Raw genomic sequence first — 17,641 nt, 5'->3', positions numbered from 1 at the left:
GGAAATCTCAGCCAGGTCGTGTCCCCCTCTGCGACGGCCTGCTCCCCGGAATACCTGCGGTACGAAAGAACGCCGAGTGCCGGAGGACCGACACGTGGGCACGCAGTGAAACACCTCTCTTAACTGCGTCTACACTTAAGCGTTCAGGCATACCCCGGAACTGGGATACCGGCGGTTAGTTGGGAGCCTAAGCCACCCCCCTACGAACCACTAGGGTCGCGGCGGTGACACAAGCTGGGGCGCTGGGACGCGGTCGGGCAAGCTATACGATCATGCACCGACCGGAAAGGCCTATTTAGTAGTCCGCTCGACGGAGGGGTGGGATCAAAGGGAATCGAGGTTAAGACGATAATGTGTGTTGATAGCCCTCTAATTTGACCAGCCAGGGAGAAGACACATCAAAGATGGAACACCCCCGGGGTTTGTTACTGAGCATAGTGCGTCGCGACAGGGCCCAACAAATACGAACAGCTAGACAGCACGCTATGGAAAAACATTTGCGATACGTAAGACGTGGAGGGTGTAGGGCAGTAAGGCTCGGAGTGCGTCCCTGCGCGGCGGAGAGAAGAGAGGGTAAGGGCACAGAGGCTGCCGGTGTGGGTAGGACGGGAGGCCGCGCAGCAGAACAAGCCGGGGATGAACAAAGGCGCACCGTGGGGCCGGCCCCCCCGGAGCCCTGGCAGGAGTGGGGTTCGCCGGGGCTGTTACCGGGAACGAACGGAAAAACAAACGGGGATTCGGGGCGACACAGGGGAAGGGCAAGCTGACGGACCCGGGGGGTTCCGCGGGGCCGTGGAGGGGGGTCGAAAACATGGGCAGCGATGAGCCTGGAAGAACCACGAGGACCGCCCGGACACCGGGGGGGGCCGGGGCTAAAGGGGGGGCAGGGGAGCGCCGCGCACCACCGGGGGACCCAAAGAGCACAGCGGGGCGGGGGTTAAACCGGACAGGGAAGCCCCCCTTTAAAAAAAAACCCGGGGGACCAGGCCTAAACCGCGAAAGCCGGGGGGGAAGGACAAGGGCAGGAGGGAGGGGCGGGGCCCGGGGGAGGACAGGAAAGCGCGGGGCGGAAGCACAACAGAAAAGGAGGGAAGGTACGAGCAAACAGAGAAAGGGGCCAGATACCAGGATATACAGATAGCCACCCGACTAAAGAAACGGAGCACGTGCCAGAGCAGAAGGTGATGAATACAGATAACCCATTAACCAGGACGCACGGGCAACAGGCAGCTCGACCCTGCGAGGCCCGGGGGCCGAACACCGAAGCCCCCTAGTCCAGAGCCCTGCGCTCGAACAGAACCCCCAGTCCCTGCCCTCCGAGAGCAAGGATGGGTAAAGGAAAAAAAAAACGACCCGGGCGCCACCAACCTAGCACGGAAAGCTCCCACACAGCACCACTCGCGAGTAAAGAAGGTCCCCCTGCATAGTACCACGAAAACTCAGTCCCTTAGAATGATCGCAGGGCAGTCCCCCGTGTTTGAATCTGTCCGCCGGGGGAAAAGCTTTTCCACGGCAACGCGGTCGATCGCCCTCGCAAAATAAACAGTGAAAACCCGATCAAGGCCCCCCCTTAACCGCTGCACGCCAAGGAAAAGCCACTAACGGGGCACCGGGCCGGGGACGAGGGCGGGGAAACGCAACAGGCTAGGAAATCGGCCTACTGTCGCCATTCTATGTGGTGCACAGCCTTCTATCAATTCGCGAAAAAAAAAAACAAAGGGAACACCAGGCGCCAGAAGGGCCTCACCAAGGACGGTACGAGGGTTAACATTACAGCTCCCAACCGGGCTGACGCATGCTCGGAGTGTGAACGCACACACCAAAACTGTCGTGACCACCACTAAAAAAACGCCAACATGAAGTCCCTGGCAGGACGGGGGCCCAGTATGCCCAGATCCTTGTGCACCATAGCCAACGACATCGGCAAGGCCCTACCAGTTTACCATGGAGGTCCGAGGGGGAGGGGGCTCCAAGATGTAGCACCCGCACAGCTTAGCAGCAGAAACCTCCACTCCACGTTCAGCCACGCTGCAACGGCAGAACTCCTCTGGACGTGAAAACTCGACTGCCGGAGCACAACCAAGCAAGCCCTAGCGGATCCACTCATCTGCAGACGTACTAAGCCCCAGTACCAGCACCATCATCCGAAGCTTGATTACATCCAAACACAAGTGACCCAACACAATCCCTGTGGCAGCCACACACTCGTCACTTAGCCATAACCACCTGTACAAACAACCACCAGCTTTATCTTGTCTGGCATCTCCCATTCAGCACTGTGGAATCCATCTTGCTACTCACACCAATTAGGGTTCCCAACCATGGACCTATCTGTAACCCAACCTCCATGAGGGTCCGTGTCAAAGGCCTAGAAGATATCTGAAGTCCAGATATCAACAATCCACGGCGGGCCCTCAGCAATTGCCGCGACATCTTCAAAAAAGGCAAGAAGATGAGTTAAACATAACCGTCCACGCGGCACGAAGGCGCATGGGGGCGCACCCTGTTGCATCAGATATCTGACTCAGAAAGATGTATGTATTCCAGCTTTTCAATTGCTCCACTTGGAAGCTTGGGAATCCCCCCCCGACTGCCAAACAAGCTAACAGGGTTGTAAACACAATGACAACTCTCGCTCAGCTACTGCCCATACTACTATCCCACTACAACAAGGTACTGTCCAGTGCTTCATTGCTAAGGGACAATCTGGGGCAATATATTCTGCAATGACCAGAGCCCATACCCCTGCCGAATCGACATACGCAGCGACTGGAGATATGCGATATATCCACACTGTGTTAGGATCTGGAGCCGTCGTCAAAGGGGGAGGAGACGTCCTCTTTCTTTGAGCCTCAGAGTGGCCATAGCGACGCGACGGGTGCGTCCCGGACCTTGCCCAAGTCCAAGATATATCCTGCTCTTCTCCGGTTGCGCGCAGGAGAGGGCGCCCTGGCCCGCTGAACCTAGGCGCCGAAGGGACCACAGGTTATTGCCCGCGGGTATGTGCCGCACCCCTAATGCGTTACATTACGATCCAGCTAGGTGAATTCAGCGGGGCGGTGGATTTGCACCCGTGCGTAGACACCTCAAGAAGCTTCCGCTGGTTAACTAGGGCGATAATAATGGCAGGGTGAAAGACACGGGGTGTCTACGCGGCCGGGCCATGGGGTTACAAGGTATTCGCGTTGAGTGGGCTGCGGTGGGGAGAGTATTACCTTTGCTAATCCAACAGCCTCCCGTTGGGTGTCATCCGCAATACGTCCAGGATGCGCCTGACTCCCATTACTAACCACCGGAAGTGCACATCACGTGACGCAGGATTGTGTGGTCGACGACTCGGCGCCATATGGGGTCTGCGACTTTTAGATACACATGGCTCCGTCGACGAAAAAAACGCCAGACCGACCGAGCGTGGCACCGTGTGGTTGACTCGAAACACGGGTTCGCGTGGCTCCTCAGATCCATGCCTGTTTGGACACCACAAGTGCCAATGCCCGGTCTCCACGCAACCGGGTCTAGACACGGCGCATGGGTCCTAATCTGTGCCCCTACGTTAGAGAAGAGTCGTCCAATACAAACTGCTCGTTACGCCTTAACGCTCATCAGGAAGTAAGCTCTGATCTTTTGTCTTGAGAACTGCTGTAGTTTCCGACAGGCACATGACGTCTGTCAGGAGAGGGAATGCCGGACCCGTGGATCCCCCTCCGACGCCTATCCAAGTCACGATCTGTGCCTGGCTTCATGATTTCTTCATCGCGGCCAATAACCTGACGCGGGGTGTCAGGTCTTTGTAGGTTCTTACTAACGCTAAGAGGGGGGTGTCGGATAGTAAAGCAGTAAGATCTGAGTTGTCTGAAGGAGAATGAACAGAGACGATAAAGAATTTTCAAACCACTCAGTTCATATCTCGGGGCCCTTGCGGACTAGTCATCGGGAGATCGATGTGGAGAAGGCGAGAATGTTTCAAGAGTCGAGAATTATCGGCGACGCGATCTAAAGTGGAGCTGTAATCATCACTCGTGCATATAACTGTCCGGTATTATGCAATTTAAGTTTTAAGAAAGTTAAAAAAGTCATGGTAAAACATCGACAGCAACGTAGGTACTTGAAATACATCTACTAGGGTGTCCTAACTAGAGCTGAAGTGGTGCTTAAGGGTGTAATTGCACAGGGGAACGATAGATCTCCGATGACAGGACACAGGCGCTTGTTTGGCGAAGCAAGGGGAACGCGAGATTGCAGAGGCAGTGCTGTGAATACTCACAATCATGAACTACGGGGCGACGGTGGAGGCCAGGTTCCTAATGCACCTGATAACTTCGAACGGAGGTGGTAGGATGTAATGGTTAATTTAACGGTCAGGCTGCAAGGAACCCGCCCAGGCAGCCACAGCCCAGTGAAGTCAATGCGTTGAATGTATGTTGTTGCCGGGGGATGCTTGAGGGGAAGCAGTTTTTCAGACCGCGGAAAGTCGTTGTGTAATAAGACTCGGACCTGATGATGATAAGGCTCTGCAAATGTCGCTAGGTCTTGGGAAATCGGGCTCCACGATCTGATTGTGTTGGAGGTGTTATTCTTTTTTCATAGAGAGCACCCAAAGGGATGGAGAGGCAGAAATCTCATCAGCCAAGAGGTGTGGTGAAGAAGGTGTTTGGCATGCTTGCCTTCATTAGAAAGGGTATAGGACGAATGTTGAGACATCATGATACAGTACAGGTTGTTGGTGGGATCACGCTTGGAAAACTGTGCAGTTTTGGTTGCCCATCAAGCAAACTAGATTCACCAGTTATCTGCATACCACTCTTGTATGTTGCTCACAATACAGAAACAAAATGCTGACTTGCTCTTAAAATGGTTCACAATTTTAAAGAGCAAGACTATTGTACCTGGTATTTGAGGTTACTAACATGTGTATGTGTATTCTTGTTCAAGGTTTCAAGGTCAGTTTATTGTCACATGTACCAATTAAGGTACAGTGAAATTTGAGTTACAAAATTGTGACAATGTCATGAAAGTTCCACTTTCATGACATTCTACATTAAAAGTATTATACTGAGCACAATCTCTTGTTGCATAACACCTAATTCCTGGCAACTCCTATTTTGTTAGTTGGTTAAAGGTAAAACGGATGTTAAGCAGAAATTAACAGGTTGAGAAACTGATGAACAATCAATCCGGAACAGTTAGTCAGGGAAATCTAATGATTGGGGGGAAAAAAGCAGATGCTGAAAACATTAAAGAGATATACCGTATTTCCCAGCAATGAAGACGCAACCCGAATTTAAGTTGCTAAATTTTGAAAAATGGATGGCAGGACAGGATCAAGGGTTTGGTTTAGTCCAGGGGTCGGCAACATCGCCTGCGTGCCCCAGCACTGGCTGCAGTTCCCAGATCCCTCGCGTACCTGGGACTGGCTTCAGTTCCCAGATCCTTGACGACCCTGCGACTAGCTGCAGTTCCCAGGTCACCTGCGAGGCCCAGGACTAGCTGTAGCACCCAGGTCTTCTGCCCCGCGACTGGCTGTAGCTCCTAGGTCGCGTGCGAGCCCCAGCACTAGCTGTAGTTCCCAAGTCCCTTGTCCAGGGACTGGCTGGAGCACCCAGGTTGCCTGCTCCAGGATTAGTAGAGATAGAGAGAGAGAGTAAGCCCGGGACGGAGCATCTAGCCTTCCGTTCAGTAGCTACCCGTCAACCACCACCTCCACCGGTAGAGCCTGTGCCGAGGGACACCATGGTCAGCTGGCGGGCCGACCGGCAGAAGGAGCAGAGGTGGCGGTCGGTTCCGCTGTCTGGTCCCGGCAGCCGCTCGCAGCCACCCGAGCTACTTCCCTCCCCGGGCCAGAGTCCCCACACAATGTGAAAGGAACTCTTTTCCCCCCCCCCCCTTCCCAGGCAACATTGTGCAGAGAAAGACATGGCTGATGTCTTGAAAGCAATCTTGATGTCATGGTTGAAAGACACAAAGACATGGCTGACATCTTGTCAGCACCTGTTGATACTTCTGAAGTGGGGATCATTCTGATGGAGGATCTAGAATCTCAATTGCAAATTCAATTTGAACCAAAAGGTTTGAATGTGGTTGGAGATTTTAATGTTTTATTGTGCTAGCTTTATTACTTAGTAACTGTAATACAAAATAATATAACATGGTTAAACTTTACCAAATTTGTAGATAGACTTTCACCCTGCCATCAAATTCACCTGGATTCTCTCTCTGTCTCCATCCCAGAAGAACGATTATTAATGGACATCTATTACAAACCTACCAGTTCCCACAGCCACCTGGACTACACTTGTTCCCACCAAACCTCTTGCAAATATGCTATTCCTTACTCTCAATTCTTCTCCACCACATCTGTCCCAATATGAGGTGTTCCATACTAGGACATATGAGATGTCCTCATTCTTCAAGAAACATGGGATTCCCCCTTGTAGATAATGCTCTCACAGATGTCTCCTCAGTGTCCCGTAGTTCTACTCCAGCTCCACCTCCCCACAGAAGTAACATGGACAGAATTCCCCTGGTTCTTGCCTTTCACCCCACCACCTCCGCGTCCGACACATTCTACGACATTTCCGTCACCTCATAAGGGATCCCATCGCTAATCACATTTCCAATCTCCACCTCTTTCCGCCTTCCGCAGGGACTACGTAACTCCTTGGTTCATTCATTACTTCCTACCCAAACCACCTTATCAGGTACATTGCCCAGCAATAGCAGGAGATGCAACACATCCTTATACAAGTCGTCAAGTCAACTTTATTTGTCACATACGCATACAAGATGTGCAGTGAAATGAAAGTGGCACTGCCTGCGGATTGTGCAAAAACAACAGAATAGAACAGAACCAGTATTTACATTTTAGAAAAAAAAATTAAAAAGACACAACACAACCGTAAATTAGTCCCTGATGCGATAAGAGTTTACAGTCCGGATTGCCTGTGGGAAGAAATTCCGTCTCATCCTGACCGTACCAGCTGGAACAGTTCGTTGCTGCGGTGGTAGGGGTCCCTCATTATGTTGCTTGCTCTGAATCTGCACCTCCTAGTGTATAGGTCCTGCAGAGGGGGTTAGTGTAGTTCCCATAGTGCGTTCAGCCGAACGCACTACACTCTGCAGAGCCTTCCTGCCCTGGGCAAAGCTGTTCCCAAACCATATTGAGATGTTGCTTTCCAGAATAGAAGCACTGAAGGATTCTCGGAGAGACTCTGAATTTCCTCAGCTGCCTGAGGTGGCAATGGTGCTGCCTTGCCTTTCTTACCAGTGCGGCAGTGTGTGTTGTCCATGTCAGATCCTCTGTGATGTGGACTCTCAGGAATTTAAAGCTGCTCACCCTATCCACAGTAGTCCCATTTACCTCCAGTGGCATGTACATCCTCAGATGTTGAGCCCTTCTAAAGTCCACAATCAGCTCCTTAGTTTTTGTGACATTCAAGAGGAGGCTGTTGTCCTGACACCAGAGTGCCAGATCAGCCACCTCCTCCCGGTAGGCCTTCTCATCGTTATCGGAGATCAGGCCCACCAACACAGTATCATCAGCAAACTTGATGACGGAGTTGGAGCTGAACCTGGCCACACAGGGAGTACAGTAGGGGGCTAAGGATGCAACCCTGGGGGGATCCTGTGTTCAGGGATAGGGGGTTGGAGGTATGTCTCCCCATCTTGACCACGTGGGGGCGAAGTTCCAGCAGCTTCTCAGCAACTCTGGTGGGGACTATGGTATTGAAAGCTGAACTGAAATTAAAGAACGGCATCCTCACATAGCCCACCACCTGGCTATCAAGGTGAGAGAGAGAGTGGTGTGCAGAACCTGGGAGACTGCATCATCCGTGGATCTGTTCGGACGGTATGCGAACTGCAGCGGGTCCATGGTACGAGGGAGAAAGGCGCAGATGTGTTTCTTGACCAGCCTCTCGAAGCATTCCATGATTACTGAACAAACTGGAGAGGCATTCTTTGTCACTGGTACAATGGTGAATCTTTTGAAGCAGGCAGGGACCACGGACTTGGCCAGAGAGAGGTTGAATATTGTGGTGAGCACTGGAGCAAGCTGAGTAGCACAAGACTTTAGTACTCACCAGATATACCATCTGGGCCTACAGCTTTCCCCGTGTTCACATGCGTCGGAGCCCTCCTCACGTCGTGCTCGGTCACCGAGAATGTGCACGTCCCCCATGGTGGACCTCCCTCCAGCCTTGCTAGCCAGCACACTGGCAGTGTTGTTGATAGCAGGCGAGCTAGGAGTGATGTTGTACGATTTGAATCGTGCGTAGAAAGTCACGACTCCCTCCAGGGACCCCGACAGTCCTTTCAGGTTTGACAGCGGTTCACATGTACCTCCTCTAACCTCATCTACTGCATGCGGTGTTCCTGGTTGAGACCAAACACCTGTGACCGTTTCGCTGAAAACATGCTGGGTCTGCCTAGGTTGACGGGACCTTCCCATTCCATTACTGCCCTTTCTGTCCTGGGCCGTCTCCATTGCCAGAGTGAGGCCGCACGCAAATTGGAGGAACCGCACCTCATATTTAGTTTGTGTAGCTTACAACCCAGTGGTATCAACTTTGAATTCTCTAATTTTAAGTAACTTCTACTTACTCCCTTCTCCCCTTGCCTTCTTTGGTCATTTATGGCCGGCCTTAACTATTTCTGGTCCTGTCTCTCCTCGTGCTCTTCACCCCCACCTCCACCCCAACCCTCTACTTTTAATCTGAAGAAGGGTCTCTACCCGAGACCTTTCCTCCAGAGATGCTGTTGACCCACTGAGTTAATCTAGCAATGTGTGTCTTTCTTTGGAGACATTTTTTGTTTCTACGCTCTGTTTTTACAATATTTTTGTTTATCAGACTTTTGAACGTTTTCAATTAGTGTATTTTTTTTTCTGGAAATGCTCACTCTCTTGAAAATGCACACCCTCAGATCTTTAATGGGTTTTTTTTCCTATCAATTGGAATGGATGCAGAGAATTCTGGAGAATGTTTCACCAGGAGTTAGCTTACCATATGGTACATGTGTTTTTGTCCCTTACCTAAAAAAGAATAATGTAGCATTGGAGGCAGTCCAAAAGGGATTCACGAGGCTAATTCCTTGGATGAGATTTGTACTTTTCAGAGAGGCAAAACAGTTTTAGTCTTAATTCATTGGAGTTTAGCAGAATGAGAGGTGATATTATTTTGACCAAAAGACCTAAGGGGTCATGATAGAATGGATATTAAAATGATTTTATCAGGAGGTGAATTTCGAATAAGGGGATGTAGTTACAAGATAAGAGACTATTTATTTAAAATTTGTCGTGTAAAGTGTGTCGAAATTTCTTTTTGCAAGGGATGGTGAATTTCTGGAATTCTTTGCTCGCAGGGAATTGTTGACTAGATCATTAGAAGTATTTGAGATGGAAGTGGATACATTTTTAAAATCTTGGAAATTGAAGGCGATGGGGAACTGGCACAGAAGAGGAGTTGAGGCCACATGGATCAACGATGATCATATTGAATGACAGATCGGTCTTGAGGGCCAGATGGCCTACTCCTGTGCCTCATTTCTTGCATTCATGGGCATATGCCTGGTTTCATACATTTTGCATTACCAAGAATATGAAGAAATGTATAACTATATTTGAATCTTTTTTTTACAAATAATTTGGAATTAAAACCAGATAATGAATTAGCATAAGTTTTTAACTTAATACTTTTTTTTACTTTTACATCAGACAGTGGGTCAAGCTGAGAGAGAGAATCGCAGAAACAGACAATCTTCACATTTGTTTTCAAAAAATTAGTTTCTTCGGCTGCAGTGGGTGAGTGGAACAATTAACATTTACTGAGTGGGGAAAAACCCCTGATACCATGTGAATTGATTCATGTTTTTGTATATTGACGATGTATATCTACAAGATATATTTAAAAATAGTGTGCCGAGGTGCAACTGTGAACTTGCACGTTTTTTTTTTGTTTACATTGATTATGTTTGCCAAATTGCTGTCAATTTGTCATGATGCAATTACATCATATCTCCTAAAGCATATACTGCTATACCATATCAACGACACATAATTATTACAGGTTCACAGATCTGCATAGAACCACATGTACAGGGCAGTTTAGGATGGAAATATAAAATAAAGTACTTAAGATTTTTGAATTGGATGACCAATATGTCCCAGTTACCTATCCTTGCTGTCTCTGAAAACTGCACTTGGTGCTGAATCCCCATGTATAATGTGTATTAACTGTTTACCAGGGCTTGATCCAAAGAAAATGCTTTCAGAGTCTTGTCTCGGAGAAATATTTTTCTGATGTAACAGCATTTGTTTAATGGGGATGGAGCCAGGCATAGTCAATGCTGGCTGCAAGCCCTGCTCTTCACCATTTCTCAAGCAATGAAAGCAGCCAAGTGTTCTTTTTTTTTCCAGGGAAGCAGAGACACAGACTACAGTGTGTTTATTTATGCAGCTGTGATATTAGTTTATTGAAGGAAAACAGCATTTATTTATTGTCCAGAAAGCAGTTATAAGATGCTTAAGTGAGTGTTGCAGCTATTTCTGCAAAAGTTGCAGACTTGGAAACACCTCGGCCTTCTGGCTATGCAACCATTAGTTCTGGCAAGCCTATGCTTCTCTGTATCCTGCCTTCTGACAAACATCAAGGGAACTAGGACCATCACAACATTGTTCATTCTTCACTGTGCTCTAAACCACAACCATCCCTATTCCCATGCCCCACTCATTAGAGTGACGCAACAGGAGGAAAAACTGCATTTTTAATTTTTCTATCATTTTTGATCAACTTCACTTTACTCCACAGTTTACCACACTCCAAAATTAAACAAATGGGGTAGAATAATAAATATTTGGGTAGTTGAAGACAATATTCAGCTTTCTGATGAGAACCAAATAAATGGTCAAGGAATTGAATGATTGCTTGATACTTTGTTATCACATGTGACATGTGACAGTGAATTTTTTAGTTTTGCATACCATACACAAAGTATGCAAAGAGTCCCCAATGGTCCCTCTTTGTTCACGCCTTAACCAACCTGATCGTCTGGTTGCTCAGCACTTCAATTCCCCCTCCCATTCCTACTCTGACCTTTCTGTCCTGGGCCTCCTCCATTGCCAGAGTGAGGCCCAGCACAAATTGGAGGAACAGCACTTCATATTTCGCTTGGGTAGTTTACACCCCAACGGTATGAACAATGATTTCTCTAATTTTAGATAGCCCTTGCTTACTCCCTTCTTCACCCCCTTCCCAGTTCTCCCACAAGTCCTACTGTCTCTCCGCCTACTTCCTTTCTGTTTCTCGCCCTCACCCCCCCCCCCGACATCAGTCTGAAGAAGGATCTCGACCTGAAACATCGCCAATTCCTTCTATCCATAGACGCTGCCTCACCCGCTGAGTTTCTCCAGATTTTTCCCGCATCTGCAGTTTGTTCTTGAACAACAAAGAACTGCTCATTGCTATTTCCAAATCAGCATGGTGTGCAATGGCAGGTGCCATTCGTCGATGGGTTCCCTTTGAACATCAAGAGGAAGTAGTTAAACCAACTTCATTTGTGTGGCACAAATGTTAATTGATGGTGGGGTGTTTTTATTCTGTTTCCCACAGTAATGTGGAACTCAACATGCCTTTCTTTCACACATCTATGATATTCATGGACTTGCGATCTGGAAATTTATTTATTTCAATTTTCTTTTGATTTGTGCAAGTGGGCCATTCAGCCCCATGAATCTGTTTTTCCATTCAGTTGGATAAATTTGGTCTGAAACTTCTTGCCAAGTTTCCATTACCATTGATAACCCTTATCTATCAAAACTCTGCCAGTTTCATGTTGGAATGTTTATTTGACCTCTAATTTCAGCAGTGGTTTGGGGAAGCTGGATCAAATCTCTGGCAAATTTTATGCGAAGAATGAGTAAAATTGTGTATAATGTCGAGTTTGATTCCAACAAGGGTTCATTGGGATATACACTATTAACTACAAATTCTGTGAAATCTGTAGAAGTACGATTTATCTGTGGTTTTAAGTTAGCATTTTTACAAATTCAGAAATTAATTATTTCAACCCATAACTTTTAGAAAATGCCTGATGGGAGACAAGAGTTTTGCTGTGATTGAGACTTGCAACATTGTAAGGCAGAATACGAATGGCCCAGGGAAACCAACATATTAATGTTCAGGTTCTGCATGACCTGCGGCAAAAGTTCCCTGAAGTACCTGAGTGTGTTGTCTCCCACTGTATGCTGCAGGTAGGTGAAGTAATATTGGAGTAAATGTATTCCACTGTCCTGAACTTTGATTGTTGTCCTCTGATCTGGGAACAAGTCGATTGATCTTTTTGTAAATGTTAAATCCCTTGTTCATCATGGAAAAGGTGTATATTTGAAAGGTCCTGATAGTTAAATATTTTCTATTTTGCACTGATTCTTCGGAAATCAGCAATTTCTGATGAATTGCTTAATCAGAGCTGAATTCTGGTGACATTGCTGTTGGCTGTCTTTTCATAGGCTTTATTAGTCTTGATACATTGTATGGAGCTTATTACACTGTTTAAAAGGGTAAGGCATTCTCAGTGCACCCTACTAGCTAACCAACCAATGACTTCCTTCCATTTCTTTCTCTAGTCTTTCATTCTCTCTTTCATTATATTTTTTCACAAAATTCATATTCCTTGCTAATATGGGAAAACTGTTATTCTTGACAAGCAGGTGAAATTTGAGGAACAAAATTTCAAAGCATTGTTTTTGTTTGGTCTATATTTTCCTTTGCATTCTAAACATAAATTCACCATCAGAGAGGGATTATCAATGCGAGTCAAAAATAAAACACCATGGATGCTAAAAATACAAAATAATGTTAAACGCAACGCACTCAGCTAATCAGGCAGCTTGTGAGGAGAGACCAATGGTTAAAATATCAGAGGCCATTGATTTGAAAAACGATTTATTTATTTCTCTCCAGCCACTACCTGAATGTTTCCAAACATTTTTGTTTTTATTCTGGGATCAATGTGGGGCAAATTAATTTATTTCCTAACGTTCTCTTGCTGTTTTTCCTAGAACGGTAACAATTTGGATGCTTGCTGTAAGTTTTTAATGCAAGAGAGCACCAAATATCTTTATGGAGAAGGAGATCTGAACTTTTTGGATGATTCTAGCATTTCTGGACTTCACAATCACATGTCTGAACTCAATCTGGATGTCCAGTCCCAGAATGTATATCAGCACTGGAAGGATGGAAGTCAATTAAATGGAAGCAAAACACTAACTCATAACGTTAGTGATGGGGCACTCCAGACTGCTGTAACCAGCTATGAACCCACAGAAGAGGCACAAATAACACCAACGCAATTGGCTGGAGGTTTTAATATGTTTGGAACAATGGATTTGAGTCGCAGCTCTTCTTCGCCCCAGCAACTTGGACTTCTTCAGCCATTAGGCTCCAAAGGAATATCAGGCACAGCTCAACAAATGCCCAGGTTTAACCCAATTACGGTCACTCTAGCGCCTAACATTCAGACTGGCCATAATGCTCCTAAATCCTTGCACATACGTGGTGTACCCCCACCTGTACTTAATAGCCCTCAAGGTAATGCTATCTACATTAGGCCTTATGTGACAGCACAAAGCAGTACAGGACGTCAGATGTCACAGCAGCCAGGTTGGATATCTACGCAACATACCAGTGCTTCACAGTTTGGCCACAATCAACAGCAGCCAGCCTTCCAGAGTCCTCAGCACTCCCATCAGGTGGAGCAAGTGCCAGGCTTTTACAGCCCTATAACTTCACAGTGTGGTTCAGCACATACCTCATCCCAGCAGTCTGCTTATCCAGGCCAGCAAAGCCATCAGACCTCTCATGTGTACATGCCTATCAGCTCCCCTACAAGTTCTCAACTGCCCCCATATCAGTCATCCAACAGTGCACCTTCAATTTACAGTCAGTATAACATACAGAATATCTCAACGGGGCCACGAAAAAACCAAATTGAAATCAAACTTGAATCTCCACAGAGGAATAATTCAACGATGCGTTCCTCCAGTTCTCGCACAGCACCTTTACCTTCCATCAGCACCCACCCTGGAAGCAGGGGTCAGCCCAAAGTCTACATTTCCGCCAGTCCCCCATCCTGCGACGAAATAATTGGACGCAACCAGCCAAAAGTCTATATCTCGGCAAATTCGGCTACTGACGAATCAGGCCTGCGAAATCCACCCACTGTGTATATATCAGCAAATCCAGGGTCAACATCCTCGTCCCGAAGTGGTGCAGGACAAGTCAGTGTGGGCACGCAGCAGGCCTCTTTCATTCAGCCTGCCTATATCCGTCATCATCCACCCAAAAGTCGGAGTGGGGGCAATTGCAATGCTGCCACTTCTCCACGAGTTGTGGTCACCCAACCCAATACCAAGTACACTTTTAAGATCACAGTTTCACCAAACAAACCACCTGCTATTTCCCCTGGGGTTGCATCCCCAACGTTTGAACCTTCCAACCTCTTAAGCCTCCCTGATCATTATGCAGAGCCTGAACCTGCCCAGCATTTGCAGCTAGGGGCTGACCCTACTTCAACTCTCGATGATCGGATTCATGAAGCACGAAGAATGAGTGCAGGATCTGATGACGCTGCCTATACAGAAGGTATAAAAAAAAATGTTTTAATGTAATTTGCTTAGGAATTTTATAACTCTTTCATACTACATATGTCCTAATTTCCATATAATTTTTAAAACTAGATTGAATTCTGACATAATTAACCTTGCATTGGTAATGGATTCTTTACAGGTACTGAAACGAGCAGAAAATGATTTGCTTCGTATATTATTGATAAGAATTCTGTTTCATAAGAAGAATAAGTGGCACTCGTTCTAGCTGAAATTGCTGAATTTATTTTCTAACCCCACAGTTCAAGGTAGTTGAATTGTATGTAAATTACCTCTAGTGTCACTAAAGGCAAAGTGGGGTGGTGGCTCCACATGGAATCCAGAATAACACCAGTTACATACAAATGAAGCCATCAATAATTACATGAACTTGATCTAGGAATGGCTGTATATCCGTGGCATGTTCCTATTCAATATTGTAACATTCCCACGATAAAACTCTTGCCTAGTTTATAGGACAGCTGAATTGCTGTGTGCCCTGGTATTGCAGAATTACTGCTGCCTTCCAGCGAATGCGATTGCATGCCTCCAATACTGCCTGCTGTTGGATCATCTTGCAGTACTGCTACGCTACTCCCTTTTATAATGGTACAACTGTACCAGGACTATATCTCCTTTTTTTATTGTATTTTCACAAATCCCTTCTGAGTTTTGTCAATGCAACTATTTCCTGCTGTAGCTTTCAACTGCTATTTGTTACTGAAGCTTTAAGTAATTGTTATTCTGCTGTGTTCAGGCAGTATTGTATACTATATTACCAAAATATTACACTCTTAATACCACTCTATGCCATGAAGTATGACAGTAGTACTGTGCTGCTGTGTTGTAACTTGTGCTTTATTCTCCGTTGAGGATAGCTTCAGTAATCTTTAACAAGAGAAAATGCCCCAGTATCTGGTTGAAGCGAGAATGTTCCATACAACCATTTGGCATGACCAAAACGTCAATGTAAGGGATGAATTTTATGAAAATAGATAGATAGGGTTATGGGAAGATATTCCAGAAGCGTGGAATGGAAATTGTGAAATTGCAACTGCCAGTTGATAATATGCAAGAGGCCAACGCCAGTGGAATGCAGTGTCCACTTGCAGTACTGAAAGTGTTTTATTAGAATGCTATAACCACACACAGACAGAGCAGCTTTAGAATAGTCTTTGCTGGGATGTAATAATTCAGCACTTGTGAGAACAAGGGAACACCATGCAATTAATTGAAACATTCTTGCTCCTGCTTGTTTCACACACGGCACTGCATCACACTTGTGCATTTTACTTTCTATCAGTATTTCAGCAGTAGTATGCTGCTTCCTTGCTCTCATGTTGTATTGTAGCACTGTAACTCTATCTCCAGCTCCCATTCCATCTTGTAGCAATACTACTTTACTCCCTGCTCACAAATGATATTCAGTGGGGGAGGATTTGAACTAATATGGCACAGAACTGAATAACAGCAAGATTAGAGACCAGAGAGGAAGAGCAGTATCAACAAATCAGTTGGATTAAAAGCAGGAGGCTTGGCTAATGTAAACAGTGTGAAGAAAACAGTTTCAAAATATTAAACTGTATTAGAAAAACAGTTAGAGAATGTGAAAGTAATATAGAAGCAATTTTAACTGAGAAAATCAGAAAACGTGAAATTCAGCATATTTCCAAGTTAGAATTAAGAATGTATATGAAGATTGGAATTCTCAGTTTGAGAGCATTGACAAATAAGGGGTGTAACATAATTGCTGTAATAGAGTTGTGGCTTAGAATTGGCTAGGGTTACAATAATAGGACTGATGTTAATGTCAGCAGTTTACGAGCAAGAGACAAAAACAAATAACTGAAACCTCTTTTTGAATCGATGACATTGTTTAGTAGCACCAATGGTTTATTGCAGCAGGAAAACACTTATCTGGCATGGAAAGCATTTCAACATAAATTTTATTTTCATTTTTTAAAAGTGCTTCTACTTTTATCTACTTGTATTGTTTACAAAGTATCAATTTTTGGGTGTATGATGATGTAAGCCTTCTGAAAGCCAAGTTAAAATAAAAGGTGTGTCCAAGTTAAAAAGTGAATTATTTTTCTGAAGTTTAATTATCATGATCATTTTTTGGAGTATAACTTTCCTTCTAAGTGATCTGCACATTAACAAATTAATGTGCCTTCCAGCTTTGTTAGTGCATCAGAAGGCCAGAATGGATCGATTGCATCGAGAACTTGAGTTGGAGAAGAAAAAGTTAGACAAACTGAAGAGTGAAGTCAATAAGATGGAAAGTGACCTTACCCAGCGGCGGATGAAAAGATCAAATTCAGCTTCCCAGATCCCATCGGTATGATTCACTAATTTTAGTTGATTTTCTTTTCATTTACGTCTCGGTTCGGACTCGACAGATCTCACTCTAGAAATTTGAGCGCAGCAATCTGAGTTAATAATCCCAATGTTTCCCTAAGGATGTGTGCGCTACATATCCAAATAGAAGGCAGACACTGCCCTCCATAATGTTTGGGACAAAGACCCATCATTTATTTAGTTGCCTCTGTACTGCACAATTTGAGATTTGTGATAGAAAAAAAATAACATGTGGTTAAAATGCACATTGTCAAATTTTAATAAAGGCCATGTTTATACATTTTGGTTTCATCATGTAGAAATTACAGCAGTGTTTATCCATAGTCTCCCCCCCCCCCCCCCATTTCAGGGTACCATATTGTTTGGGACACAGCAATGTCATGCTTAGTATTTTATTGCATATCTTTGAAGTCTGCAATTCATGGACATCGCCAGTTGCTGGGTGTCTTCTCTGGTGATGCTCTGCCGGCCTGTATCACAGCCATCTTTAGCTTATGCTTGTTTTGGAGGCTAGTCCCCTTCAGTTTTCTCTTCAGCATATAAAAGGCATGCTCAATTGGGTTCAGATCGCGTGATTGACTTGGCCACGCAAGAATTTACCATTTTTTAGCTTTGAAAAACTCCATTGTTGCTTTAGCAGTATGT

At 45.7% G+C, this 17,641-nt stretch overlaps 1 protein-coding gene across 2 annotated transcripts in view; it reads left to right on the top strand.

Moving 5' to 3' along the window:
• Nucleotides 1-17,641, top strand: part of tab2 (TGF-beta activated kinase 1 (MAP3K7) binding protein 2) — a 41,048-nt gene that overhangs the window by 12,739 nt on the left and 10,668 nt on the right. For both annotated transcript variants that reach the window (XM_055639025.1, XM_055639027.1), the window contains exons 3-6: nucleotides 9,710-9,796; nucleotides 12,075-12,244; nucleotides 13,055-14,636; nucleotides 16,816-16,976. In XM_055639025.1, the coding sequence (XP_055495000.1) occupies nucleotides 12,143-12,244; nucleotides 13,055-14,636; nucleotides 16,816-16,976 (1,845 nt within the window). In that variant the 5' untranslated portion in view covers nucleotides 9,710-9,796; nucleotides 12,075-12,142. The remainder of the gene's footprint in view (nucleotides 1-9,709; nucleotides 9,797-12,074; nucleotides 12,245-13,054; nucleotides 14,637-16,815; nucleotides 16,977-17,641) is intronic.

This window comes from Leucoraja erinacea, chromosome 8 (assembly GCF_028641065.1).
Source record: "Leucoraja erinacea ecotype New England chromosome 8, Leri_hhj_1, whole genome shotgun sequence".
Classification (NCBI taxonomy): Eukaryota; Metazoa; Chordata; class Chondrichthyes; order Rajiformes; family Rajidae; genus Leucoraja; species Leucoraja erinaceus.
Note: the sequence above shows the minus strand (reverse complement) of the source record. Positions and strands in the feature narration are given on the sequence as shown.